General features: G+C 43.3%; 1 protein-coding gene and 1 long non-coding RNA gene across 6 annotated transcripts; one reads left to right on the top strand and one right to left on the bottom strand.

The window, feature by feature from the left end:
- Positions 1–42: 42 nt before the first annotated feature.
- UBL7 (ubiquitin like 7) lies at positions 43–13,517 on the bottom strand. Of its 5 annotated transcripts, none has more exons than XM_081136346.1 (11): positions 13,418–13,492; positions 11,894–12,106; positions 10,967–11,086; positions 6,262–6,344; positions 5,396–5,480; positions 4,795–4,852; positions 3,930–4,063; positions 3,620–3,669; positions 3,238–3,405; positions 2,542–2,661; positions 43–292 (listed from the first exon to the last, which is right to left on the bottom strand). In XM_081136346.1, exons 2-11 carry the CDS (start codon positions 12,075–12,077, stop codon positions 155–157), a joined length of 1,140 nt encoding a protein of 379 aa, XP_080992472.1. In that variant the 5' UTR covers positions 12,078–12,106; positions 13,418–13,492; the 3' UTR covers positions 43–154. The 5 variants fall into 5 exon arrangements, with proteins under 5 accessions (XP_080992472.1, XP_080992471.1, XP_080992473.1 ...); XM_081136345.1 differs by having other exon boundaries at positions 13,196–13,432; XM_081136347.1 differs by lacking the exon at positions 13,418–13,492 and adding an exon at positions 13,348–13,402.
- Positions 13,518–13,618: 101 nt separating this feature from the next.
- Positions 13,619–25,225, top strand: LOC308557784. The gene is made up of 4 exons (XR_013998898.1): positions 13,619–13,813; positions 14,853–14,917; positions 14,991–15,158; positions 24,873–25,225. It is a non-coding gene; the product is annotated as an uncharacterized lncRNA (long non-coding RNA).
- The last annotated feature ends 1,618 nt before the right edge of the window (positions 25,226–26,843 follow it).

Consider the following 26,843-nt stretch of genomic DNA (forward strand, 5'->3'; position numbering starts at 1 on the left):
ACCAGCATGGATCAGCAAGAATGGCTAAGCACTGGACAAAGCGAAGGTCAACCATCAGGTGTATTGAGGAGAGGAGAGATGGGGCACCTCCAGGAGTGCCTCCCACAGGCAGCCACCTTGGCAGTTTGTTGGGGGTTCAGGAAGAGCAGGGAGTTCATGGGGCTCCTCCGGCAAAGATGAGCTCCAGAGCTGCTTGGATGTCCCCCCCAGTGGCCTGCAGGGCCCGCAGGCTCAGCTCATCGTCCTGAATTCCCATGTCACGCAGCTGCTGCAGCTGGGGCTGCCACTGGCTCTGCAGAAAGACAGGACCAGGGAAAAGCTGTTAGTTGGGATCCTACAGTGACTTCAAGTACGTCTATCCTTTGAGAGGAGAGAAAAGGGAGGGTTCCTACTGTGAACCTGCTGATTTGAAGTTCCATAGCACATAGGGTTTCTAATAAGACAAGAGAGGCTGAGGATTCAGAGAACAAATTAAAAATTTATCCAATAAAAAAGGGGAAATTTTAACATAAGGATCAAAAGCACAAACTACTCAATGTCTAAAGTTCAAAAGATTACTTTCTTTCTCCTACTATATGTATAAACAGACATAAACGACACTGCAGTGACTGACTCTGTACAAATGTCACTTTCTTCATGCATAAACATCTCCAGGATAAACTCTGAGAAATGAGACTGCGAGAAATTACATGGCTTAGGGGTCATCTGTACTGTACTTCCATGAAGTCCGTTCATGACCTCTCCCCTTTTTTCTATGTAGTTCTTGGTACTAATTTACTGGAACAACTATGTACCGGGGAGGTTTCCTGTTGTCTGGTATGTGTTACAGATTTTTCCCCAATTTGATGTTAGCATTCAACTCTGCCTGTTTTTCTTTTTTCTTTTTTTTTTTTAAAACATATCTTTATTGATTGCAGAGAGAGGAAAGGAGACGGAGAGAGAGAGAGACAGAAACATCAATGATGAGAGAGTCATTGATCGAGCCCGCAACCCGGGCATGTGCCCTGACCAGGAATCGAACCCTGATCGCCTGGATCCTAGGTAGACACTCAACCGCTGAACCACGCCTGGCCGGGCTGCCTGTTTTTCTATTTGTTTGGTTAGGATTGCTATGCATAAATTTTCACTTTAACAAACTCAAAATGTATTACTCTTTATATAATGGCTCCTGGATTTTGACTTTCAGTTATGAAGGTCTTCTCAAAAGTAAGGGTTTAAAGAAATTAACTCACATTTTCTTTCAGTACTTTCAAAGCTTCATTAATATCTCTACCTCATGAAAGAGGTAAGTGCACAACTTAGGGAAAATGATGTGTTCACACTGTGGGCAGGAGAAGGCAGTAGGGAAGGAATGCAAATTCATGCAGGCAGGAGGGGGAAGGTGTGGAGGCCTTTTTAAAAACCCGCACAAAACAACTCTGACTCAGGTTGCAGGCCTGATGGAACCACTGAAAGCTCTTGAGCTGGAGAGCAAGGTGAACAGGCCTCTAGCTGCGGAGGATGAAGAAATGGAAAGGACAAGCTGTCCACAGGTCCTGCTCCCATTCCCCTCATTGTCCACCTGGGCCACATGGGGTAGACAAAACCACAGGGCTTGAACCCGGTCTCTACCACTTCCTGGCTTATTGACCCTGACAAGTTCCAGAAATGATGCTCACCCCCACACTTACTGAGAGCAGCAAAGAGAACAGAATGAAGCAGACAGCTGTGCTCAAAGACATGCAATAAAACCCGATCCCTTGGGTCTTCCACTTAGCTGCTAAGGTGACCATGCCATGAAGCAGAGCAGATGGTGTCATTCCCTGCTTAAAACCTCCCACGGCTCCTTAGTGATTACTGGATCAAGCCTAATCACCTTACCCAGGCACTCTGGTCCTTACACTCAGGCAGGCGCCAGCTCTCCTTTACTCTGGCTCCACATCTCAGGATGTTCTCCAAGAGGAAACTGCCTCAGGCCTTGTAGTTCTGAGTTTGTCACATGTCCCTCCACACATGCCTGGACACCATCCTCCACCCCAAACACCCCCTTCCCTGCCTGGCTAACCTCTCACTAATTCTTTGACAATCAGCTTAAACACCCCTTTCTCAGAAAAGTTTTGCCTGACCTAGGCCATCACCTCAAGCCTGGGGCGGGCTTCTTGCTCTGTTACTCCCCAAGTTCAGTAACTAACTGCCTGATGCCCCTCTGTGGCAGGAATGAGGACGGCTCATCTCTACACCAGGTACAGGACCCAGGTCCAGGCTCAGTATTTACATGCTCAGTGCTCAGACAATGCTCACAGAATGAATGAATTGACCAAAACTGCCATAAGTATCCAAGCCAGGTGGTCAGTGGAGTCAGGCCATGGTCACTGGGTGCAGGAATGGAAGTCACAGGGACGACTGCCCCTGCTGGGAGTATCTTCCTGTTACACCGCCATGCCCGGGCTGTTCCTGGAGTGAAGCATGCCAAGTGGGAAGGCCCTCCAGAGAGCAGAAAAAAGCTCAGTATCCAAAGTAACCAGAAAAGCCGCATGGATACCAGGAGCGGGGAAGACTGACCTGAAGGCTGGGCTGCCCAGAGGCCTGCAGGGCATGCTGTAGGGCTTGGCTGAAGAGATCATTGGTGATGGGTGTCCCTGACTGGACACTGGACATTGGCGAGGTCCCTGAGGAATGGCCCTAGAGACAAACCAGTAGTCAAGGCCACCCTCAGAGCCACCTCAGTCTCCCAGCACATACCCACTGCTGTCACATCACCTCACGGTGCTCCCGGGGTGCTCAACTACTGCCTCCCAACAGGGGCCTGCATGAAATAACCACACAGAGGTACCTAAAAGCTCGTTAGGTGGACAGGAAGGGCTCCATTCTTTTCCGCTCTAGAGAAATGGAATCGAGCCCCCGGCCTAGCCTTGGACCCTAGTACTGGAAGCTGCAGTAACTACCACTAGGAGTCTTAAGCCATTTCAGGCTGGGCCTCGTCAGGGATGTCAGGAATGGGGAAGCACACTTTATGTGAGGGGAGGTTCTGCTGAACTACTAAGAGGAGGAATCAATCAGGACTGTGCTACACCCTGGTCGTTTGAGCCCTAAAGGCAAGTGAGAAGAAGGTCTCACAGTGAGAAATCTGCGAGGGTCCAGGCAGAGTTCAGCTCAAATCAGATCTAGCACCAGGGTCAGCAAGGGCAAATCCATTCTACTGTTGGGGAGCATCTCTCCTGGGGGCCCGGCCTCCATCTTCCCGCCCTCTCTCCATACCTGGGTGCCAGGAGTTGGCGTGTGAGAGCTGCTTTCTGGAGTACTGGCCAGGGCCAGGGCAGTGGCCAGCTCACTCTGGGTGATGGGCCGGGGTCCAGCAGCTCCACTGTACCCCAGGGAGGCTGGGCGGGAGCTGGGTGTGCTGCTAGAGGGTGTGGACCTGGCCCTCTGGAGAAGGGAGGCACCCAAAATTAGCAAAGTGGCCCTGTGACAATCCCAGACAACCCCTCAACCCCCCGCTGCCAGGTTCAGAAAGCAATAGTATGACATAGACTTGGCCACTAAAGGCCTATGACCACCTCACAGCTTGGGCTCCAGGTCCCAGGGAGGAGGGCATCCCTGGCACCACATTCCCCAAAGAACAGGCAGCCAGGACACTTACTGGGTGAAAGTCATCCTCATCATCAGAGAGCCCTTCAAACAGGAAGCCACCTGGAGGAGGGAGAACAGATCTCAGGAGGAAGAACAGAAAGGCACAAGCGCAGCTCCAGAATCTCAGCTCAGATACTCTCCAAATTCATATTTTCATCTTTCTCCTTGGAAAATTACAGGACAGATGCACTCCCTGACTCAAACTGAGAATTCCCGAGGAACACCCTCTGCCAGTGCTATACATAGCTGCTGAGTAAAGCATTTTCCTGGGCCACTGCCGGTTCCCGAGGGGGCCTGCATGACACTTTCCTGAGACTTACCTGGCATGTCCCGGTAAGAGCTGGAGGGTGTGCTCCGGGAAGAGGAGTCCGCCCCCGGTAGTGGCGTGCTGCCTGCCACTGAGTGCAGAACCAGGACAATGGCATTGACTAGGGCTGGGTGAGCAGGTATCAACCTGGAAGAGGGGCATGAAGAAGCCCAAATGTGAATAAAAAGGGCACCCTCGCCATGACAAAAGTCTGGGTGGCCCTCAGAACTATCAAGCCACCTGTGCCTGCCCTTAAATTCCTCAGTCTTCAGCACCTCCTCCCGGTTCACTCTGTCCTCTTCTGCTCGGCCCCTAGCAACAGTGGCAAGGCCTTCAGTCCTGGGATCCATTATAGATGTCTCACCTTCCCTTGGGCATAACAGGACAGCCTGGGAGGCTCAGGAGTCAGTCTCCGGTCTCAACTCTATCACTACTTCCCTGAGCTATCTTTGACAGGTCCCTACTCTTCCCTTGGGGGCGTGGGCGGGGGCAAGGAGCTGTTTTCTTGACTTGCAAACTAAGAGACATAACCTCTGCTGTCCCTTCCGGCTCTAAAACAAAAAAGATCTATGCATCTGCTTCCTTTCCCAGCTTCACATGCTACAAAGAATCCTTCACAGCTATTGAAAAAGAGCTAAACTGAGCCTGGCCCCAAGGCCTCAGGCCCTGCTTCACCTCCAAAGCAATAGTGTTCCTGCCCTTGGTCTTGTCATTCCCACACAGCACTCCTGCTAGTTCTCACCTCCTGACATATTTAGAAGGTAAACTTAAGGGTATACAGGGACTGGGCTCCAAGAGCAGAATCCAGAGCAACAATTAGTCTCTGGCCCAACCATGAGGAGAAACATGCAACTCTTTAGTAAGATGTGTATACTTACGTATCAAGCATGTTGGGATCAGCAAAGACAGAGAAAAGGTCCTTGTCCTGGAGAACCCCTAAGGACAACAGGACTCACCTCAGAGACTGAAACCTAACCAGATCCAGAAGTAGAGGTGTTGGGCTTCAGAGCAACTGGCTCAACAGGGACACATGACCACAAAGCACCCCATGTAAGAAGTAGAAGAAACAAAGCACCAAGCAGCACATGAGTGCTCCCCATCTTGTTCCCTGCTTGCCACCCTCCCTGCACTTAAGTCATATACTGTGTGCCAACACGGCAGCCTCTTTTCCCCAAATCTCTTTTCCCCTTATCCATCAAGGTATGTAGGAAGTCTTCCCTGATTACTGTGGTTTGGGCTAACTGCTGCCCTCACCTGACATCCTTATGGTCTCGTTTATGATGTTAGTTAGGCCATGATTTCTCTGAAGGGCTAACAGCTCTTGGAGGGCTAGGTATATGGAACACATCTTGGTTTTCCCCTCCTCCCACAAGACCAATGATTCTTCAAAGGATGGTCAATCTCTTTAGGGTGATTGCCTTCTTCTGGTTTCTGCTTCTCCAACAACTCCTATTTCCTCAAGTTCAGTTCTGTACTTACCAAGAGCAATGGGATCACTGCTGAGGCCTGGGGTAGCCACAATGATCTGATCCAAAGATTCCTTATTGCTGAGCATCTTAAAGACCTGCAGGAGAAATGGGGAGGGCTGAGTACTCCAACCAGCTCAATCCACTCAGCAAATTCCCACACTGCTGAAGTACTTCCTCCCTCTAAGTGCTACACATACACCACCACAATAAAACAACAGCCCCAAAACACAGATGAACTTCTTCCTTCTCTGAGATCATGGCTTACTGGAGGGGAAACAATTTTAAAAGGTTTATCACAGTAAACCTTCCATCTCTAGTCCTTCCCCCATCTATACTTCTAAAGCTTCCAAAATAAAAGCTCTCGTTACAAGCCAATAATGAAGGTTTCTTTAGGTCCCAAGTTCTTTTTAACCTCTGTAGAATTATCATTTCATATTCATATATATTGGGAAGTTTGCAGCTGTATTAATTTTGCTTATCAACTCTCCTATAGAAAGACATCAGTGTATCTCCCAGTGAGGAAATCCAGGTAAGGAGCAGTGGGCAGGCAGTTCAGCCAAATTCCAAGAATGAGGCCCAGCAGAAACCATCTACAGATCCTTCGGCGTAATCATTCATTCTGTGAGGCCAATATCAGGAAAGGTTGTATCATTATCATTAGATGGAAATCAATAATACCTAGCTGATATAGGCTCTTTGGGGGAAGACAGAGAGGGCTCTACTGAGACCCACAGACATGGCAAAAACTCCTCAAGGAACTCTTCATAGCCATGGCAACGGGCTCCCAGCTCCCACTCTATACCACTCTCCAGTGTTCACACTCTCTCTTACAGGCCTGGGAAGAGTCTCAGGCAGGGGGCTGCAGCACAAACTCACCGCCTCCCTGTAGGAGGAGCTGCTGTGCAAGGCGGTGTGTAGCACCCGGAACTCCCGCAGGGCAGCCACTTTGTCCACAGGTTCTGTGGATAAAACACACAGTTACCCTACAGCCAAGGCCCTGCTCGTGTGGCAGACACAGAATATCATTTCAGCATGTGTCCAGGTGCAGCTTGGTCTGCAGGTTCCCTCCCTCATCATCCCACTAAGAATGTAAATGCCCCTTCAGGAAAACCCTTTTATGACACAGATGTGAAAATTGCACTTTTAAGCATCTTCAGTAGATAATCAAAGTCAAGTTCCCACAGAGGGAAATCTTATCACATGAAAGAGACTGCTCTGATCAACATCCCACTGCAGGAATTCTAGACTTCTTACACTTCAAAAGGTCTAAGTAACTCAGTAGATTTTTATACAATGCTTTAAAGTAAGTGCTGCAAGCCATCTGAACAATATGTGAAGAGAAATAGAACATAGAACATAAAGTTGAATGTGCATTCTCTAGTAAAACCACATAAAATGTGTCAGTGTGCGAGTGGTCCAAGGCTAGAGGGGTTAAGGGGAAGAACAGCACTTAGTAGAATCTGGGGTAATTGTTTTCTCTTTGATATTTTCTTTCATGCTTCCTTAATATTATTTTGAATTTTAAAAAAACACAAGAGAGACCAATAAAACACACTGTACTTCTAGGGTTCTTAACAAACTCTGATCACATACTCAGTGTTTCACTGAGACTCAAAGTTCCTTTTTGATTTTTGGACACTATGATTCCTACCTATAGGAAAGTTTAGCAGTTGTCTTAGTTTTACTTGGTTGCTTTACTACCTACGGCATCAGCCCATTTCAGAGGTGAAGAAATGTAGGTAAAAGAAGGGGGAGTAAGAAGTTCACCCTGGGTCACACTTTTAAATATTTTTAAAATATGTTTTTATTGATTTCAGAGAGAGGAAGGGAGAGGGAGAGAGAGAGATAGAAACATCAATGATGAGAGAGAATCATTGATCAGCTGCCTTCTGTGCGCCCCCTACTGGGGATCGAGCCCACAATCCAGGCATGTGCCCTGACTGGGAATCAAACTGTGACCTCCTGGTTCATTGGTCAACACTCAACCACTGAGCCACACTGGCTGGACCTTGGGTCACACTTTTAAAAGTGTGGTTACCTTCACCTAGGATAACTACTAATGATTGTGTAGACTGTGTACTGCCCAACTCCAGGGGCACCATTGCCCAAAAAAAGTGAATGGCATCCCTGTGGTTCCATGTGGAACCACCACATCCTTACCTATAGTTCTAATTGTGAGGACTATCTCTCCCAAAAAATATTCATCTTAAGTAAATTACCTAATTTATTCATTCAACAAACATATACTAAGCATGCTTGGTTTTAGGCACTGGCACAAGAACGTAAAAAATAAAGAGTTCTTGACATCAAGGAACTCTTAGGACAACAGGAGAAACAAGACTACATCAAACAAAAACCACACTACTACAAAATACCACGCTGAGGACCTCAGCAGAGATGCGGACGCCAGCACTAGGAACAGGAGGCAGATAGCCATTACTAAGAGGGACAGCTAGGACACAGAGCTGTCTTCCAGGACAGGCCATTTGAGAAGGTATTTAAGGTAGAGCTGATGTTTACTAGGAAGAGAAGGTAGTCCAGGTTTAAGCAAGAACATGTGTAAAGGCATAAAGGAATAAAATGAGATGCTCTGAAGGAACAGCAAGTCTCTTGTGGGTGGAACTTGGGGTACACATTCCTGCTCAAATAGGAGGCTCACAGAGATCCTGAAAGTATTTGTAAGCCTCCATGGAGAACCACCAAAGGGATCCAGGTGGGAAGGGAAGGTCTGACAGATTCTCCTCCTACAGGTGCTAATCTAGTGGGAGACAAAGAAATGTGCTTCCTTTTGGAAGAGCACTCAAGATAAAATATTTTTAAAACTCTAAAATGCTGTCACAAAACAGTTTCTTTCCAGGTCTAAAAGTTTTTTACCTTCTAATAAAAAGTCCATTTGTTTCCAAAATAAATCTCCAGGCGGAAGGGGGGAGAAAAAGAACTCTTACTATTTTAAACCAATAATCAGTTAAGAGTCATGGTTGTCTCTATGACATCTCTGAGCTAATCTCACTTTTTGAAAGTAGAAGGCAGCCAGCCCAGTAAAAAACGCATGGCCTCTTGAAGCCAGAAAAATCTGCATTCACATCCCAGCTCTTGCATTCATTTTCTAAGTAGGTGACCTTGAATAAATACCTTTCTAATCCTCTTTTTCCTCATCTATAAAATGCTAATTTTGTTATCTATCCTGCAGGGCCACTGTAATTATGAAATGAGATATCAAGGAGACACAATCTGGCTGGAAGAAGCAACAAATGCTACTTTCCTTCTGTCAATATCCTCAAGCCAAAGACCACAGGGGCTCCCTTGCAGTTACACAAGTTGAACTTACTACTCCTTACAGAAGAGAATGCACACCTGGATTCCTGGATTCCTCTTATTCCATCTCAATAAGAGGATGTTAGAAAGGACTTATTAGAGGATTTGGGCTTTGGCTGGGTGATTTGGGGGGAATATTTAGGAAGTAGGATTTTGCTTTGGACTGGATGCTGTCAAGAAGTGGGGGTGATTTTATGATTGGGTGTCTTAATAATTCTTACCTAGAAGGAAAACTAGAGCAAGGCAAAAAGTATACTTGGAAAGAAGCAGCAGTCACTCATAATAGCCACAACAGAGGGATATTTTGTGATTTTGTGGTGGGACAATGTTCAGGTAAATGAGAGGGCTCTTGTTTTTGTCTTGATCCACTAGTCTCTGAGTGGCCTTGTAAATGTTGGTGATCTATGAAATGGTTAATGTTCCAAGGCCTAGCTGAGGGCCAGGCCAACCTCTGGATATCGAAGACTGCCTTTCTCTTTCTCACCTCCCATCAGTGTACAAAATATCTTTCTCCTTTATGTGTGGAATTGAAAAGAGGGTAAATTTCAAGCTGATAACCAGTCATAGCAATCATGAACATTATAAAAATGTCAAACTGTCAGTTTAACAGTTTATATAGATTAGCTTTTAAAACACAGATGTAAAATTTAAATTATAAATTCCAAGTAGCACCTTTTATTAATAAATCCAAAAGGCATTAGAGGTTTTGTATGTTTTCTCCAGGAGCTATTAAATACTGCTCGAATATTTTCAAGTTTCAGAAAAATAAATTACCACTATAGCAGGAAGAAGTGAGCTGACTGAACAAGTCACTGCCTGAGGCAGTTTGCTGGAAGATTGGCTACAGGAGAACAAACTACGGCATTGGAGCAGCGATTTTCAACCCTTTTCATCTCATGGCACACATAAACTAATTCCTAAAATTCTGCAGCACACCAAAAAATATACTATATTTTTTGCTGATCTGACACACACACAAAAAAAGGCAAAGGGATGGGCAAAAGTAGGTTTGCAGTTGTGAGTACACAAAACAGTTTACTTTTTGTCTTATTATTTATTCTTGCATTATAGATTTTTCCACATGAACAACTGTAAACCTACTTTTGCCCACCCCTGTGTAATTGTGATTCATTCACACCAGATGGCTGTTGTGTTGGCTGTTGTCATTTTTCTTATTTCACAATCTAAGGGAAAATAGGTCAGTGCCCCTAACTAAATAGTCAGGTACTGCATATTTTAAAAATTCTTGTGGCACACTGGTTGAAAGTAGCTGCATTAGAGGAATGCAAGGAGTCCCCAGCTTTTTTTTTTTTTTTTTTTAATATATCTTTATTGATTTCAGAGAGAGGAAAGGAGAGGGAGAGAGAGAGAGAAACATCAATGATCGAGCCTGCAACCCGGGCATGTGCCCTGACCAGGAATCAAACCCTGATCACCTGGATCCTAGGTCGATGTTCAACCGCTGAGCCACGCCCAGCCAGGCTTTTCTTTTTTATTTATTGATTTGAGGGGAAGAGAAACATCGATTTGTTGTTCCACGTATTTATGTATTCCTTGGTTGATTCTTGTATGTGCCCTGACCAGGGATTGAAACCGTAACCCTGACATACTGGGACAACACTCTAACCAACTGAACTACCCAACCAGGGCCCCAGCTATTTTCTCACATGAACAATAACAAAAAGATACAAAGTTCACTGAGAAATAAAGTGTTAACCTAAAGGAGTTTAAATAGACACATACTTCCCACCCCATTAAAACAGTGGATAATGAACTTAAAAAGTAGAGAAATCCCCATTTGTTAGTGGTGTTGGCCACAAGATCAAAACTGCACTTTGGCCCAGCTGGGTGTGGCTCAGTGGTTAAGCATCAACCTAGGATCCAGGAGATCATGGTTCAGTTCCTGGTCAGGGCACATGCCCAGGTTGCAGGCTTGATCCCTAACTGGGGGCGTGCAGGAGCCAGCCAATCAATGACCCTCTCTCATCACTGATGTTTCTATCTCTCTCTCTCTCTCCCTTCCTCCCTCTGAAATCAATAAAGATATATTTTTAAAACAAAAAAAAACAAACACAAAAAAAACCCAACCTGCACTTTATCACTGTGGTCTAGCCCAATAGATAATAAAGACAGCCTCTATTATCACTTCAGTAAATCACTCCTTTGTTCCATCCACCCAGGCCTGTGCCTCAAAAACTCACAGACCCTTCTTCCCTTGATACTACTGAAGATCTGCCTGTCTGACTAAGGGCCAACTATTACTCACCTGGTTTCTGATCAGGCTCTGGCCAAGACTTTCGCAGAACATGGACTGTGGACCCAGGTTGAATACCATAGAAGTCAAGGGTCTGGTCATCTTTTAGCTTTCGGCCACAGTAGATCAGATCTAAAAAAAAAGAACTGTCCATTTATACTTTGCTCCTTAAAACCATTTAGATGGTTTCTGTCTCCTAGGAACCTTATTTTGATTAGACAAATAACTGGAGAATGATATAGGCTTACAAAGTAGTCTTACTTAATAAATACATATTAATAACAATTGTTAGCAAGCACAAACTCATAAAATAAATACAGGATCTATGTACAAGAAAGCTCTAGAGCTTACATTGTGGAGACTGCTCAACTTAAATGAATGGGAAAATGCAACAATCAAAAAAGAGGAATCCAGTGTTTTTATGACTGAAAACACACATTTTGCCAGTTGGATCCCTTAGCTATTACAAATTACCTTTATAATATAATTTAGTTGTTATATTTAATTCCTTCTTCCTCCACCTAGAATATCCTTGCCATCTTCCTTTCCTTTTTTACTGCCTTCTCTCTAACTAACCAAACAAAAATCCTTTTCATCATCCCTTAGGACCAACCTCAAAATGCCACATACTGGAGGGCTTTCCCTGACCAGCTCCTCCTTCCCTATTCCACCACAAATTCTTGCTCTTTCACAGAAAGAATTCAACATCATAGTTAAGGAATTTGTGATAAAGTAGTTCAGAATAATACACAACTAAAATGACAATCAATAGCTTCATTATTTGATTTGTGTTTCTTTTCACCCAAAACTCACTTCCCTGGAGGGTTAATATTAGGAGGCAGCTAATCCCAAATTCTTAATTTACCCTAGTAATCCCAGAAGTATCCTCCCCCAAAAGAGGCCAGAGGAACAGCCCATCCCTAGTTCACAGAGACTCACCAATCAGCTCAGGGTCTGGAACTGACTCCTGGAGTTTGCCAGCAATGAGCTGCTTCAGAAATGAAATACTATAGCTCCCCAGTGAGTATTCTCCCAGCTCTGTCTCTGGCAACCGAAGAATAGACTTTGGGGCAAGTGGCTGGTCAGCCAGTTTCACCGCCAGGTGCCAATCTGAGAGAGACATCCTCTCTCTTTCACGCTCTCTCTTTCTCCCTGTAAAGGAAATGAGCCCTTTGTGGTTAAAGGACAGACCACCATCCTACTCCACCCACACCCCACCAAGAGGCTGAGAGACAATTCAGTGTGACACTGCTGGAAAAGCACAGGATGCAGCATCAAGCCAGAACTAGAATCTGGGGTCCTCTCTTTACTCATTCTATGATGGCCAGCACGGAACTTCAGCTCTCTAGGCCTCAGTTTCTCTATCTTTAAAGTAGACATAAAAACACCAGCCCACCTAATAGTAATGTTGTGAGGTTCAAATGAGATCATCCAACCATTTCCCTTATGTACATTCCTCATTTCTGATTTTCTTCACACCTCTTGCTTGAACTATTACAAGAGATTTATAACAAGTTCCCTGACTCTTGCCTCTCCCTATCAAACATCCATGCTGCCACCCAACTCAGGTAAAAACACAGATCTGATCAAGTTACTCCTCTGAGTGGAACTCCAATAACTCTAAACCACCTCTATGAATAAGTCTAAACTCCACAGCCTGGCTTACAAAAACATTTATATCTTCCCTCTGCCGGCCTTCCTGCCAACAAAACCTGTCCCACCCCCACCAAGCCTCCATTCAAAACAAAGCTCCCCTGCTTTACACCTCCGCTCATCTAACTCGGCCTGTAATTCCTCTCCTCTTTGGCCTCTCAGCAAAACAGCAAACTCCTACCAAGACCAACCAAAATACCACCTCATCTGTTCCCTCTCCCTTTCCTGTTGTCCCCACATTCCTTCAAGGCAGAGTTACAAATATCTACTTTCCAATCTCCCCCCTCCCCTAACCCATTCTTGGAGGACCTTGAAAGCAGAGACTAGAATTTTTTTCCTTTACTGCCCCAGTGCCTGGCACATATAGGTGCCCAAAAAATGAAGCAGAAATTCTGAGGGTAGAATAACCTTGTGAGGCCAGAAAAGCCCTTGTTACAATCACTATTGCTTCCAAAGTGGCCGCTAGTAGGGACGAGGCTAGAAAAGGTTGTGAGGTTGGCAGGCTGCTCAACAGGCCCCAAGCCATCCTCAGGGTACCTCCCATCTCCAGATTCATGACAGGAGAGGGAACAGGTTTTTTTTACATACCGTATCTCATTTAATCCTCACAATCGTTCCCTGAGGAGACATTATCGTCCACATATTACAAACCCGGCAACAAAGACCCAGAAAGTCACTGGCACACGGTCACAGATAGCTAGTAGTAGGGAGGACAACTATCTCTTTGGCGGCGACCCTACCGCTCCTACGGAACCAGCTAACTTGTCAATACACATCGAGCCCACGCGGCCCGGGGCCCAGCGCCCTCACCCGTCCCGCGGAAAGAACCCGGCCGCAGAGCTGCCGGGCTAAGCACTCACTCCGGTCCTCTCGCCGGAAACAGGAAGCTCCGCGCTGCATTCTGGGAGTTGCAGTTCCCGCTGCTGCCCCGCCCCTTATAAATAGTGGGGGGGGGGGGACAAGTGGCGCTGGTGGCAAAACTTCCGGTTCCGGGGAGGGTGCGGCTTAGGGATCGTTTGAAATTTCCTGTGCGAGGGCTTCTTGGGGGTTTAGCCCCGGATTCCTGTTTCTTGTTGGTGTTCCGGTGCGCGAGTCTCGAGAGAGCTGCTTAATGTGGCGTGTACAGACAGCCCTGTGACTCCTGCGCGGTCCTGGGAAGCTTGCAGAGTCGGTCGGTCGCGCTGGGCTGTTACAGCGCCGCAGACGGTAACGCGAGCTGTGGGACCCTAGGCCAGACGGCGGACCCAAGTCCCCTTTCTCTCCGACCCTCCGTCCGTGAAGACCCTTGCCTTAGCGGCTTCTTCAGACACACACACACACACACACCCACCACCACCACCACCACCACCCCCACCCCCGTTCTTTGCAGTCCTCACTAGGAAATCGGGTGCCCTTGGTGAAGTCACACTTTATGTTCCTTGCCACAACTTCTCGCGGCTTAGCTACCTATGGGGGCAGACGGGGAACGTGGGTTCATCGAGGGGAGTTACTAAGTCGGGTTTTTGGTACGCTCAAATGCGGTGGTGGGGTTTATATAACAATCATTCATAGAATCAGTTTCGGGGGGAGAGGGAATTTCCGCAGAACCCTCAGAGAAAACTGCGTATTTTAGCTTCCCAGTTAGAATTGGATTGTGTTTGCACAGAAGTTAGGATTAGCTAAAATGTTGAAGAGGAGGGCTACTTCTAATTGAACTCTAATCAAGCAAAGAAAAAAAAGTGAGTATAACAAAATGAGGTAGATCATAGTAGCTAAAGGCTGATCCTATGTGCCCACATGTAAAAGCATAATTCGAACATCCCAATGCCTAGGACTAGGGCAACCACTGAGCAGACTAGCTTCACTGAAGAGAGCAAACTGCAGGGTCCTGAAGGGCCTAACATTGGAGGCCAACCACCCCTCTACTGTTCTATTATGTGGAGAGTTTTGCAACGTCTGTCTCCGTCTTCAGACTTAAGTCCAGGTTCCTCATGACTGTCCTCAGAGCACCGTTTCCCCATCCTACTCACATTTAGAAATCCTTCTAACTATCCGGCCTTCTTTAGATTCCCTTCTTTCCTATCTACTAAGGTACTTGCACCTGATTGACGTAATTTGGTTTTAAATTTTGTTCAATATTGTGCCTTAACTACCTGCAGAAGAAAGCAGGGAGCCTGTCTTCTTTTTGTTTTCCTCAAAAGTGGATCTGAGATACTAGGTGCTCATGAATGTCTTGTTTTGATTAATTTCATTATAATCTCCATAGGGGAATGGATATTGACTATGGTGTATTCTATATTCAGCAGTTGACCTTGGACAAGCACACAGTAGGTGAGCAATAAATATGTGTTGAATGAGCTATCTACCAAATGTGGCTGTCTTACTAAAGCTTTTTGCTCCACAGAGAGGAGGTAAACCTAAATTCTGCAAATGAATGAAGGAATAACCCGATACCAGATAAGTTCTTTGAGAACCAATTTACCAAATAGGAGCTGTGCTCAGAATCAAAGGACAGATTCTAGAGAAAATTAGAAACCCGGACACCAAGCAAAGATGGATGACCAGAGAAGTGGTAAGGAGAAAAGCGTCCGGGACCTGTCCTTCAGCCAGTCCATATTTGGAGACATTGATACTCTCATTAACCATCTACGAGACAGTGGTAGACAACTATTCATTAAACCCTCAGGCCAACCAGTAACCATTGGAAAACAAATGATAAGAATGCACATTTGCATTTTTTAATGTTTTTTTAAATTGATTTCCGAGAGAGGAAGGGAGAGAGTCATTGATCCGCAACCTCCTACATGCCCCCTGCTGGGGATCGGGCCTGATACCCAGGCATGTGCCCTGACAGGGAATCAAACCTTGAGCCATGCCAGCCAGGCCACATTTGCATTTTTAAAATAACTTGTTATAAAAATAATATTTGGAGATCTGGGTCTAACAAGATAGCAAATGAAAATCATCTGTAAATACTCTTGCTACAAACAAATGTAGAAAATAATACATTTATTAAAAATCATATAGCTGTAGTCAGGAGAAATGGGAAATGAAAGGCTAACTGGAAACAAGGCAGTGAGCTTGAAAGCTAATGGCACTTCTCCAGAGAGATCAGTGGTCCTGGAAACCCTGATGTACCTTTAACACCAAACCATTAGGCCCCTCAGAAACTGAAACTGACACCACTGCATAAAGTTGAAACATTTAAAACATATGCAACCTACCTCAAAGGGAGGACTACAAAAAGTCATGGATCGGCACTAAGAAGACAAGAAAATTTTTCTCTACTTGGCTCTGAGGGCAATACAGTGAAAGTGGAGTTGATTTGGGAAAGAATAGTCTTCCAATAGTCTAAAACCCCAGGTTTGTGGTCATACTTTCCCAGAAACATCCAAAATTGGTTCTGGGGTCTGCATTTTAACATACAATAACAGAAATATATAATGTCCAATGAACAGATGCAGAAACTGAGACATTCTATTAAAAGATTAAAGATTCAGTGACAAGACAAAATGTATACTTGTGAGGGTTTTGTGTTAGTGAACTTGATTAGGCTAAGGTTTGCTATTTAATAAGGGGGAAGCTTTGTGCAGTGGCAGTATCATAGCCAATGAGGTTTATATAAGGCACTATTATTGCTAATTAATATGGGAGGAAAGGCAAATAACATGTTATTTGAGTGTCTATAAATTTAAACTTTGAATTCATTCATTTAGAAAAGCAACAAAACCCAGATCTTTATGAATAAAAATGTGTAGACTAAAGGCATGAAAATAATTAAGTTAGGATGTTCAAAGTGTTGTCTTGATTAAGTATTACCTGTAGTTTTGTAAGTCAACTTTATTTAGAAATAATTTACATACAATAAAGTGTACACTTTTTAAAAATTGGTCCTGCGGCTCTTTGTAAAGCAAATATAAATCCTCTTTGGAGCAACACTACCAAAACCAACGTCATCCAACAGGAAAGAAGAAAGATAAGTGAAGATTTTACACAAAGAATTAGAAATGGCCAATGTTGCTCAGTGGTTAGAGCATCGACCCCCTGCACAAAAGGTTTGGGGGTTTGATTCCTGGTCAAGGGCATGTACCTGGGTTGCAGGGTTGGTCCCCAGCCCTGGTTGGGGTGTGTGCAGGAGGCAACCAATCAATGTGTCTCTATTACATTGATGTCTCCCTCCTTCTCTTGCTCTCTCTCTCCCCCTCTCCCCCCCTCCCCATCCCCCTCCCTCCCTGCCAGTCTTCCTAGAAAATCAATACAGGAGATTCCAAGAAGGCTGTGGATTAAGAGGAAGCTATATTGGCACTCTCCTAGGACTAAACTGGAATTATAACTAAAATATAGAAAATCCATCTTGAATAATCAACTGAAGACTAACTGGAGAGCACCCTTATATCCAAGGACATAAACTGGAGACTGCATAGAGACTGGTAGGAAGTATGGAGGCATGAGAGGGCTGGCTGGGTTCCCACACACACCCAGCTGAAGTTCCACAAGGATATCTCAGCTATGGGGAGCTCCCACTGAGAACTCTGGGGCCTAAACTCCAAACTGGGCTCCCCAGCCCAGAGCACCAGAACTGAGACAAGTGCTCACAGAACAACTGGCTGTGAAAAGCACCAGGATTTCTGTCTACCAGGGAGAGATGGCTGGATATGCAGGCATCCTCTTAAGGGCCAATACACAAAATTTCACGTGCAACCACTCACCTTGGGTTTTGGTGGAGAGAGGGCAGAATGGGACAGGTATGTGAGGAGAACCCATGGGTGCTGGCTCTGGAAACAGAGTTTGGAGGGTGGCAACCTGGATTTCTGTGCTGACTCATGCCCCCATACTGCAGAGGACATATTTCTCAGGCAGACCTTTACCTTCATGAAGGGAAAGCAATTGCCCCACTCTCTTGAAAACCTCTTTCTCCACCCTGTGGAGTTTATGCCTTGCTGTGGCCTACAACCTGGGGCTTATTAAAATAACAAGCAGCCTGCAGGCAAAGATTGGTCTTTGGATGCTTTGAGTCTTTGATCTGCTTCTGGACCAGGGGTTTGGAAAAGCAGATCACTTTGGCCCTTTCCAAAGACACCCAACCCCAGCAGAGGGAGCCACAAGCTGTGGAGTGTTGGTACCTCCAAACAAGGTACTCAGGGCCAGGCACAAACAGCATCTGACGTTGTCCTGCCCCAGGGTCCCTCCAAAACGACTGGGAGTTGTAGCAGGTCTACGTAATACATAGAAACAAACCCAAATAGGCTGCCAAAATGGGGAGACAAAAAAAACAAGCCCCAAATGAAAGAAGAGAATTCTCCAGAAGAAGAGAGAAATGAAATGGAGATAAGCAATCTGTCAGATATAGCATTCAGAATATTGATCATAAGGATTCTCAATGCATGAGAAAAGATATGGAAACTATGAAGGAAATTATAAATGACATAGTAGAAATAAAAAACTACATTGGCCCTAACAGGTTTGGTTCAGTGGTTAGAGTGTTGGCCTGCAGACTGAAGAGTCCCAGGTTCAATTCCAGCCAAGGGCACTTACCTTGGTTGCAGGCTTCGGACCCTGGGCTATGTGTGGGAGGCAACCAATCAATGTGTCTCATTCACATCAATGTTTCTCTCTCCTCCTCTCTCTTTCCCTTCCACTCTCTCTGAAAAGCAATGGAAAAAAATCCTTGGATGAAGATTAAAAAAAAAAAAAAATACATTGGAAGGAATAAACAGCAGATTAGAGGAAGCTGAGGATCAAATCAGCAAATTAGAAGACAGGGTAGAAAAAAAAGTCACTCAGAGAACCAAAAAGAAAAAATAATTAAAAAACGGGGACAGTTTAAGGGAGCTGTGGAATAACATGACACATAACAATATTTGCATTATAGGAGTGCCAGAAGGGAAAGAAAGTAAGCAAGGGATAGAGAACTTGTTTGAAGAAATAATTGCAGAAAACTTCCCTAATCTGGTGCGGGAAAAAGTCACACAAGTTCAGGAGGCACAGAGAGTCCCAAGCGAGAGCAACCCAAAGAGGCCAACGCCCAGACACATTATAATGAAAATGCCAAAAATTCAAGACAAAGTAAGAATCTCTTTTTTTTAATGCTAATGTAGGCATCAACTTACACTCTTTATATATATATATATCTTTATTGACTTCAGAGAGAGGAAAGGAGAGGGAGAGAGAGAGAGAAACATCAATGATGAGAGAGTCATTGATCGGCTGCCTCCTGCATGCCCCAGACTGGGGATCGAGCCTGCAACCTGGGCATGTGCCCTGACCGGGAATCGAACTCCGATCGCCTGGATCCTAGGTCGACACTCAACAGCTGAGCCACGCCTGGCCAGGCAGTAAGGATCTTAAAAGCAGCAAGAGAAAAGCAATTTGTTACCTACAAAGGAGCTCCCATAAGGCTTTCAGCTGATTTCTCCAGAAACTCTACAGGTCAGAAGGAAATGGCATGAAGTATTCAAGGTAATGAAAAGCAAGGCTCTGAAACCAAAAGTATCTAGCAATGCTATCATTAAAACTAAATGGTAAAATAAAGAGCTTCCAAGACCAAAAAAAGGCTAAGGAGTTTATCACCACCAAACCAGCACTGCAAGAAATGTTAAAGGGACTGCTGTAATAAGAAGAGAAATAGAGAGCATTTACACCACTGAATACTATGCAGCTGTAAAAAAGGACCTCATACTGTTTGGGACAGTATGGTGGGACCTGGAGAATATTATGCTAAGTGAAATAATCCAGGCAAAGACAAACATCACATGATCTCACTTATATGTGGAATCTAAAGAACTTAATAAGCTGATGAACAGAAATGATTCGATGACATGGAAGCATGGATCAGACTGATGAATCTCAGAGGGATGGAGGGGAGTGGATGGGTCGAGGGGGAGAGATTACCCAAAGAACTTATATGCATATGTGCATAACCCAAGGACATGGACAGTGGTGTGGTGAGGGACTGGGGAGGGGAGTGGGGTGGAATGGAATGGATCAATGGGGAGAAAAAGGGACATCTGTAGTATTTTGAACAAAAATTTAAAAATAATAATAGTAATAAAAGAAATAGAGAAACATAGACATGAAGAATTAAAATAGCAATAGATAAGTACCTATCAATAATAACCTTAAGTGTAAATGGATTAAATGCTCCAATCAAAAGACATAGATAAATAGATAAGAAAACATGACCCATCCTAGCCGGTTTCTCAGTGGTTAGAGCATTGACCCAAGGACCAAAGTGTCCCAGGTTTGATTCCCTGTCAAGGGCAGGTACTTCAGTTTCAGGCTCAATTCCCAGCCCTGGCTGGGGTGTGAGTGGGAGACAACCAATGGATGTGTCTCCATCACATTGATGTCTCTCCCCCCACCCTCCCTCTCCCCTCTCCTCCACTCTCTCTAAAAAAAATCAATGGAAAAGATGTCCTCAGGTGAGGATTTTTTTAAAAAAAGAAAGAAAAAAAACATGACCCAAATATATGCTGTCTATAAGAGGCCCACCTCAGAACAAACATCTCAGGCTGAAAAAAACTTCTGGAGGACTTTAAGGAAGAGATCAACAGCAATACAGTCATAGCAAACTTTAACACCCCACTGACTTCACTGGATAGATCTTCCAGACAAAAAATCAACAAGGAAACTGTGACTCTATATAACACACTAGATCAGATGGAGTGATTGACATTTACAGAATATTTCGCCCCAAAGCTGCAGAATATACATTCTTCTCAAGTGCCCATGGGATATTCTCAAAGGCAGACCACATGTTAGGACACAAAACAAGTCTCTACAAGTTCAAGAAGATTGAAGTTATATCAAACCTCTTTTCAGATAAACTGCTGGTGGGAATGCAAACTGGTGCAGCCACTATGGAAAACAGTATGAAGTTTCCTCAAAAAATTATATATGGACCTGCCTTTGACCCAGTTATCCCACTTCTAGGAATAGATCCTAAGAAACCTGAAATACCAGTCAGAAAGAATTTATGCACCCCTGTGTTCATGACAGTGCAATTTACAATAGCTAAGATCTGGAAACCCATCAGTAGATGAGTGGATAAAAAAGCTGTAGTAAATCTTCACCATGGAATACAATGCAGCTGTAAAAAAGAAGGATATCTTGCCCTTTGAGACAGCATGAAGGGACCTGGAGGGTATTATGTTAAACAAAAGAAGATAGTCAGAGAAAGTCAAGTAACACATGATCTCACTCATATGTGGAATCTAATGAACACAACAAACCAATGAACAAAATAGATCCAGAGACATAGAAGCACAGAACAGACTGAGGAATCTCGGAGGAAAGGAGGGAATGGGGAGAGATTAACCTAAGAACTTATATGTATATATGTATAACCCATGGACACAGACAATAGTGTGGTGAAGGCTGGGGTGGGGGGTGCAGGGTGGAGGGGATCAATGGGGAAAAAAGGGGGACATTGGCAATACTTTCAACAATAAAGATAATTTTTTAAAAAATCAACTTAAAAAATATCCTCATGAGGATTAACAACAACAACAACAAAAATAGAATTAACAAATTTTCATGGGAATTTATCTTTGTAAGAAAGAACAATAAGGACAAACCAATCACAATACCAAGAATGTCAGACATAAGGAAGTAAATTTTAAAAGGGAAATAAAATAATCATAAAATTTATCGAAGACACTAAAGAAGATATCAAGCCTTTAAGAAAGACTAAGATACCCTGGTTGGTGTAGCTCAGTTGTTTGAGCATCATCACATGCACCAAAAGGTTGCCGGTTCAATTCCTGGTCAGGGCACATACCCAGGTTATGGGTGTGTACAGAAAGCAACTGATCAATGTTTCTCACATCGATGTTTCCCTCTCTTTCTCTTCCTCTCTCTCCCTTTCTCTGTCTCTAAAACCAATAAAAAAGTATACCCAGGTGAAGATTAAAGTAATAATGATAGTAACAAAAATAAACAAATGCTAGGGAAGGGGGAGAATCTGATTTGAAGAAATACCACATTAGATTCAACTGTACAGTTTTCAACAACAACAAAAAATCATGAAACATACAAAAACAGAAAAGTATGGCCCATTCAAAGGATAAAAAAATAAACAGAAACTGTTCATGTAAAAGACCTGGTGGGAGATCTACTAGACAAAGATTTATTTATTTATTTATAAATTGATTTTAGAAATGGAGAGGGAGAAAAAGATTGATCAGCTGCCTCCCACACCCTGACCAAGGATCAGATCAAGCCCACAACCTGGGCATGTACCCTGGCCAGGAATTGAACCCATGGCCTTTTAGTGCATAGGATGATGCTCAACCAACTGACCCACACTGGCCAGGGCTAGACAAAGACTTTAAAACAACTATCTTAAAGATGTTCAGAGAACTAGAGGGATATGTAGAGAAAATCTGAAGCTTGAAAGTACAATAACTGAAATGAAAAAGTCACTAGAGTGATTCAAAGATATATTTGAGAGTGCAAAAGAAGGAAACAACAAACTTGAAGATAGGACAATGGAAATTATCAAGTCTGAGGAACAAAAAGAAAAAATATTGAAGAAAAGCAAACAGAACCTAACAGAGCTGTTGGACACTAATCAAGAAGAAAAGCATACACATTGTGAGAGGCCCAGAGAGGAAAGAAAGGGGCAGAGAGAATATTTGAGAAAATAATAGCTGATAACTTTCCAAATTTGAAAATAAATAAATATAAACATCCAAGAAGTTTAACAAACTTAAGATTACCTCAAAGAGACCCACAACAAGATGCTTTATAATCAAACTTTCAAAACCAAAAGATAAAGGAGAAATCTTCAAAACAGTAAGAGAAGAAGCAATTCATCTCATACAAGAGATTCTCAGTAAGGTTATAAGCAGATTTCTCATCAGAAACTTTGAAGACCAGAAGGCAGGGGGCCAATATATTCAAAGTGATAAAAGACCAAAAAAACCTTTCAACCAAGAATCCTATATCCAGTAAACCTGTTTTTGAAAAGTGAGGAAGAAATTAAGATATTCCAAGATTTTTCCAAAAGCTGAGGAAGTTTGTTACTACTAGACCTGCCATTTAAGAAACGCTAAAGGGCAGAATGAAGGGATTCTAACTAGATAGTGACATAAAGCTGTATGAAGAAATAAAGATCTCAGTAAAGGTTAATACATAGACAATTATAAAAGTAATATAGTAACAATGGGTTCTAACTCCTCCACATTTTTTTTTTTTACTTTTTTATTGAATTTATTGGGGTGACATTTGTTAAAATTATATAGTTTTCAGGTGTACAATTCTAGAATACATCATCAGTATATCACCACCCCAAGTCAAGTCCCCTTCCATCACCATTTATCCCCCATATACCCTTTTCTACCCCCCTAACTCCTGTAATTCCACTTTTTGTTTTCCACATAATTTGAGACTTATTTTTATAAATTATTAAGTTGTAACTGGTTTGTAACTCATGTTTTTTTTCCTACATAATTTGAGAGACTAATGCATTTAAAAGAATTATATTTTGTTTTGGGACACGCAATGTATAAAGATGTAATTTTGTGACATCATTAACAGAAAGAGGTGGGAAAGGAACTGTAAAGGAGTTTTTGTATGTTGCTGAAGTTAAGCTGCTATAAATTCAAGTAAGAGCATTATAACTTCAGAATGTAAAATGTAATCCCCATAGTAACCACAAAGAATATAGCTACAGAATATTTTTAAAGGAAATGAGAATTTAAATGTTTCACTACAAAAAAAAAAAATCAACTGAACACAAAATAAAGCAGTAAAGCAGTGACTGAGGGACAAAAAAAGTTATAAGGCATATAAAAAACAAAGAACAAAATGACAATAAGCCCTTCATTATCAGTACTTACTTTAAATGTAAATGGGTTAAACTCTCCAATCAAAAGACAGAGAATGGTAGAATGATTAAAAACACAAGATCCAATCATATGCTGTCTATAAGAGATCCACTTTAGATCCAAAGACACAAATAGATTTAAAGTGAAAGGGTGGAAAAACATTCCATGCAAATAGCAACCAAAAGAGAACAGGGCTGACTACACTAATATCAGACAAAATACACTTTAAATTTAAAAAAAAGATTACAAGAGACAAAGAATATTATAAATTAATAAAAGGGTCAAAACACAAGAAGATATAACTATTGTAAATATTGACATACCTAATGACAGATCATCAAAAGATATGAAACAAAAAATGACAAAATCAAAGAGAGAAATAGCTCTACAATAATAGTTGGAGATTTCAATACTTGATTTTATCCATTCTATCTAACGGATTGGACACGAGTAAGAAAACAGAGGGCTAAACACAATAAACCAACAAATTTGGTTAATAAACACAAAAACACAACAAAATAAACCAACTCATAGATCTAACAGAAATATACAGAACACTTCACCCAATAACAACAGCATACATATTTTTCTCAAGTGCACATGGGTCATCTTCCAGACAGAGTCTAGGCCCAGGGTTGGTCTGCCTCGGGCCTGCTGGTAATGTGTGGGTTCTTGACTTGGTGTAGGAAAGATTTCACAACACAAGACCAGGTGATTTTGAGAGTATGTTTATTAAAGCTGGGGACAGTGAAATAAAGGAAGGGCTTAGCTTAGGGTAGAAGAAACAACAGGGGCAAGCCTAGGTGAAGCTGCTTGGCTCACTGAGAAATAAGTCACAGTGACAGAAGTGAGCTCACTGGGAAGTCACAAAAAAGGGTGCCTTGTGGACAGGTTCAGGGAGTTAGCCTGGGACAAGCTGCTGCTGCCTGCTGCTTCCCTGGTTGCAAGTTTTGTGTGGTCCCTTAGAGTTTAGAAGAAAAAAAGCAGAGATACAAGGTGTGGATGTGTTCTAGTGAGAGTACACTATGGGTAGAGTATGTTTATAACAGCTGGGGATAGTGAAACAAAGGAAGGGCTTAAGGTAGAAGAAGCAACAGGAGAGAGAAAGTCAGAGAAAAAGGAGGCCTTGAAGACAGGTTCAGAGGGTAAATGCAGGATGAGCTGCCACTGCCCACTGCTCTCCTGGTTGCGAGTCTCATGGGGACCCTTGAGAAAGAGAACAGAGATATAAGGTGTGGGCATGCTCTAGCGAAAGTGCACCGTGGGTTCTTTGTTTTGAGGCTTTTCATCTTTCTTTGGCCAGCTGAAATCCTAGGGAAGGTCTCAAGGGAGAGTCTGAACAGAATATTCATTAGCTTTTTAGGTGTGTCCTTCAATATGTTGTTGATTCATCAAGATGTGGGCTAGGGGTTATTTTCTGGTTAGTTTCATTTTTTAAATGTGTTTATTGATTTCAGGGAGAAAAGAAGGGAGAGGGAGAGAAACAACGACACATCAACATCAATCAACTGCCTCCTGCACACCTCATTCTGGGTATGGAGCCTGAAACCCAGGCACATGCCCTGACCTGGAATTGAACCAGTGACCTGTTGGTGCATAGGTTGATGCTCCACCACTGAGCCACACCGGCCAGCCCAGTAAGTTTCATGTTTTTAAAATGTCATCAAGAGCGTCACTGAAAAGAGACCAGGACTGAGGCCATTCTGTCCCAGGAAGATCTGGAATGTGTAAACTATTTGTTCCTAAGTTCCCTTGGTTAAGGAAGATAAAACCTTGTGATTCATTAGCTAGCTATAAATTGCTCAAATCATTTGGCCTTGTTTCATTATTTTAACAGTTTCCCTTATTCTACTTGTGAAAGAATTTCCCTCGTTTCTTACTATCCTGCCACAAGATCATATGTTAGGCACAAATTAAGTCTGAGTAGTTTTTTAAAATAGATATCATATAAAGTATTTTCTCTGACCACAATGGAATGAAGTTAGAAATCAATAATAAAACTGGAAGGTGCAAAATATTGTGGAAACTAAACAACACACTTTTTAAAAAATTTAATCCTCACCTAAGGATATGTTTATTGATTTTAGAGAGAGGAAGGGAGAGAGAGAGAGAGAAACATCGATGTGAGAGGGAAACATCAATTGGTTGCCTCCTATATACACCCCAAATGAGGATTGAACCCACACCTAGGTATATGCCCTGGCCAAGAATCAAACTTTCAACCTTTTTGGTGTATGGGATGGCTCCAACCAACTGAGCCACCCAGCCAGGGCTAACCAACACATTTTTAACAACCAGTGGATCAAAGGAAAAAAATCACAAATGAAATTAGAAAATACTTAGAGATAAATGAAACAAAAACAAAACATACCAAAATTTATGGGATGCAGCAAAAGTGATGCTAAGGGGGAAATTTATAGTTATAAATGCTTACATTTAAACATCTTGGGTAAGGACAACAAAAGCAAAAATAAGCAAATGGGACTACATCAAAATAAAAGCTTTTGCACAGTGAAGGAAACCATCAACAAAATGAAAAGGCAGTCTATTGAATGTGAGAAGATATTTGCAAGTGATATAGTTGATAAAGGGTTAATATCCAAAATACATAAAGAACTCATACAATGCAACATCAAAAAAAAAAAAAAAATCCAATTTGAAAATGTGCAGAGGACCTGAATAGACACTTCTCCAAAGAAGACATACAAATGGCCAACAGACACATGAAATGATGTTCAACATAACTAATCATCAGGGAATGCAAATCAAAATCACAATGAGATATCACTTCACTCCAGTCAGATAGCTATTATCAAAAAACAACAAATGAGGAGAAACAAGATGGCGGTGAAGGTAACAGCTGCACCTGCTGCCTCCTACAACCACACCAAAATTACAACTAAAATACAGAACCACCATCACTTAGAGCCTCCTGAAATCTGGCTGAACAGAAGCCCTACAACCAGGGAGCTGAAGAAGCACTGAGAGCGGTAGGAGGGGCAGAGACAAGGAGACACGGGCAGAACGGAGCTGAATCACGGAGACCTGGCCCCGGGCCCAGACACGGTGCCATGGTTGAAACCCGGAAGGGAATCTCAGGGGCAGAGGTTTCCCCTAGGAGGAAGGAGGGAGGGGTCCATCCCCACAGCAGGCCCTCAGCCCAGGGCTCCAGGCTGGGAAGAGGCGTCCCCACAACTTCAGGCTGTGAAACCAGCGGGGACTGTCCCTGAGGGTCATGGAGGCTGAGGGAGCCCCAGCAGCTCCTCTTAAAGGGCCCGAGCATGGACTCACTGGGACCCACTCTGAGCCCCAGCACCAGCCAGCAGCTTGAAAGGAACCTGGGACACTTGGGGAGGAACTACCCTGCCTGAAATCGGGGTGAGAGGTGGAGGGGCAGCTTTCTCCCAGGCAGAAGGGCTGACGAAAGC

Source organism: Miniopterus schreibersii (genome assembly GCF_964146895.1).
Source record: "Miniopterus schreibersii genome assembly, chromosome: 1".
NCBI lineage: Eukaryota > Metazoa > Chordata > Mammalia > Chiroptera > Miniopteridae > Miniopterus > Miniopterus schreibersii.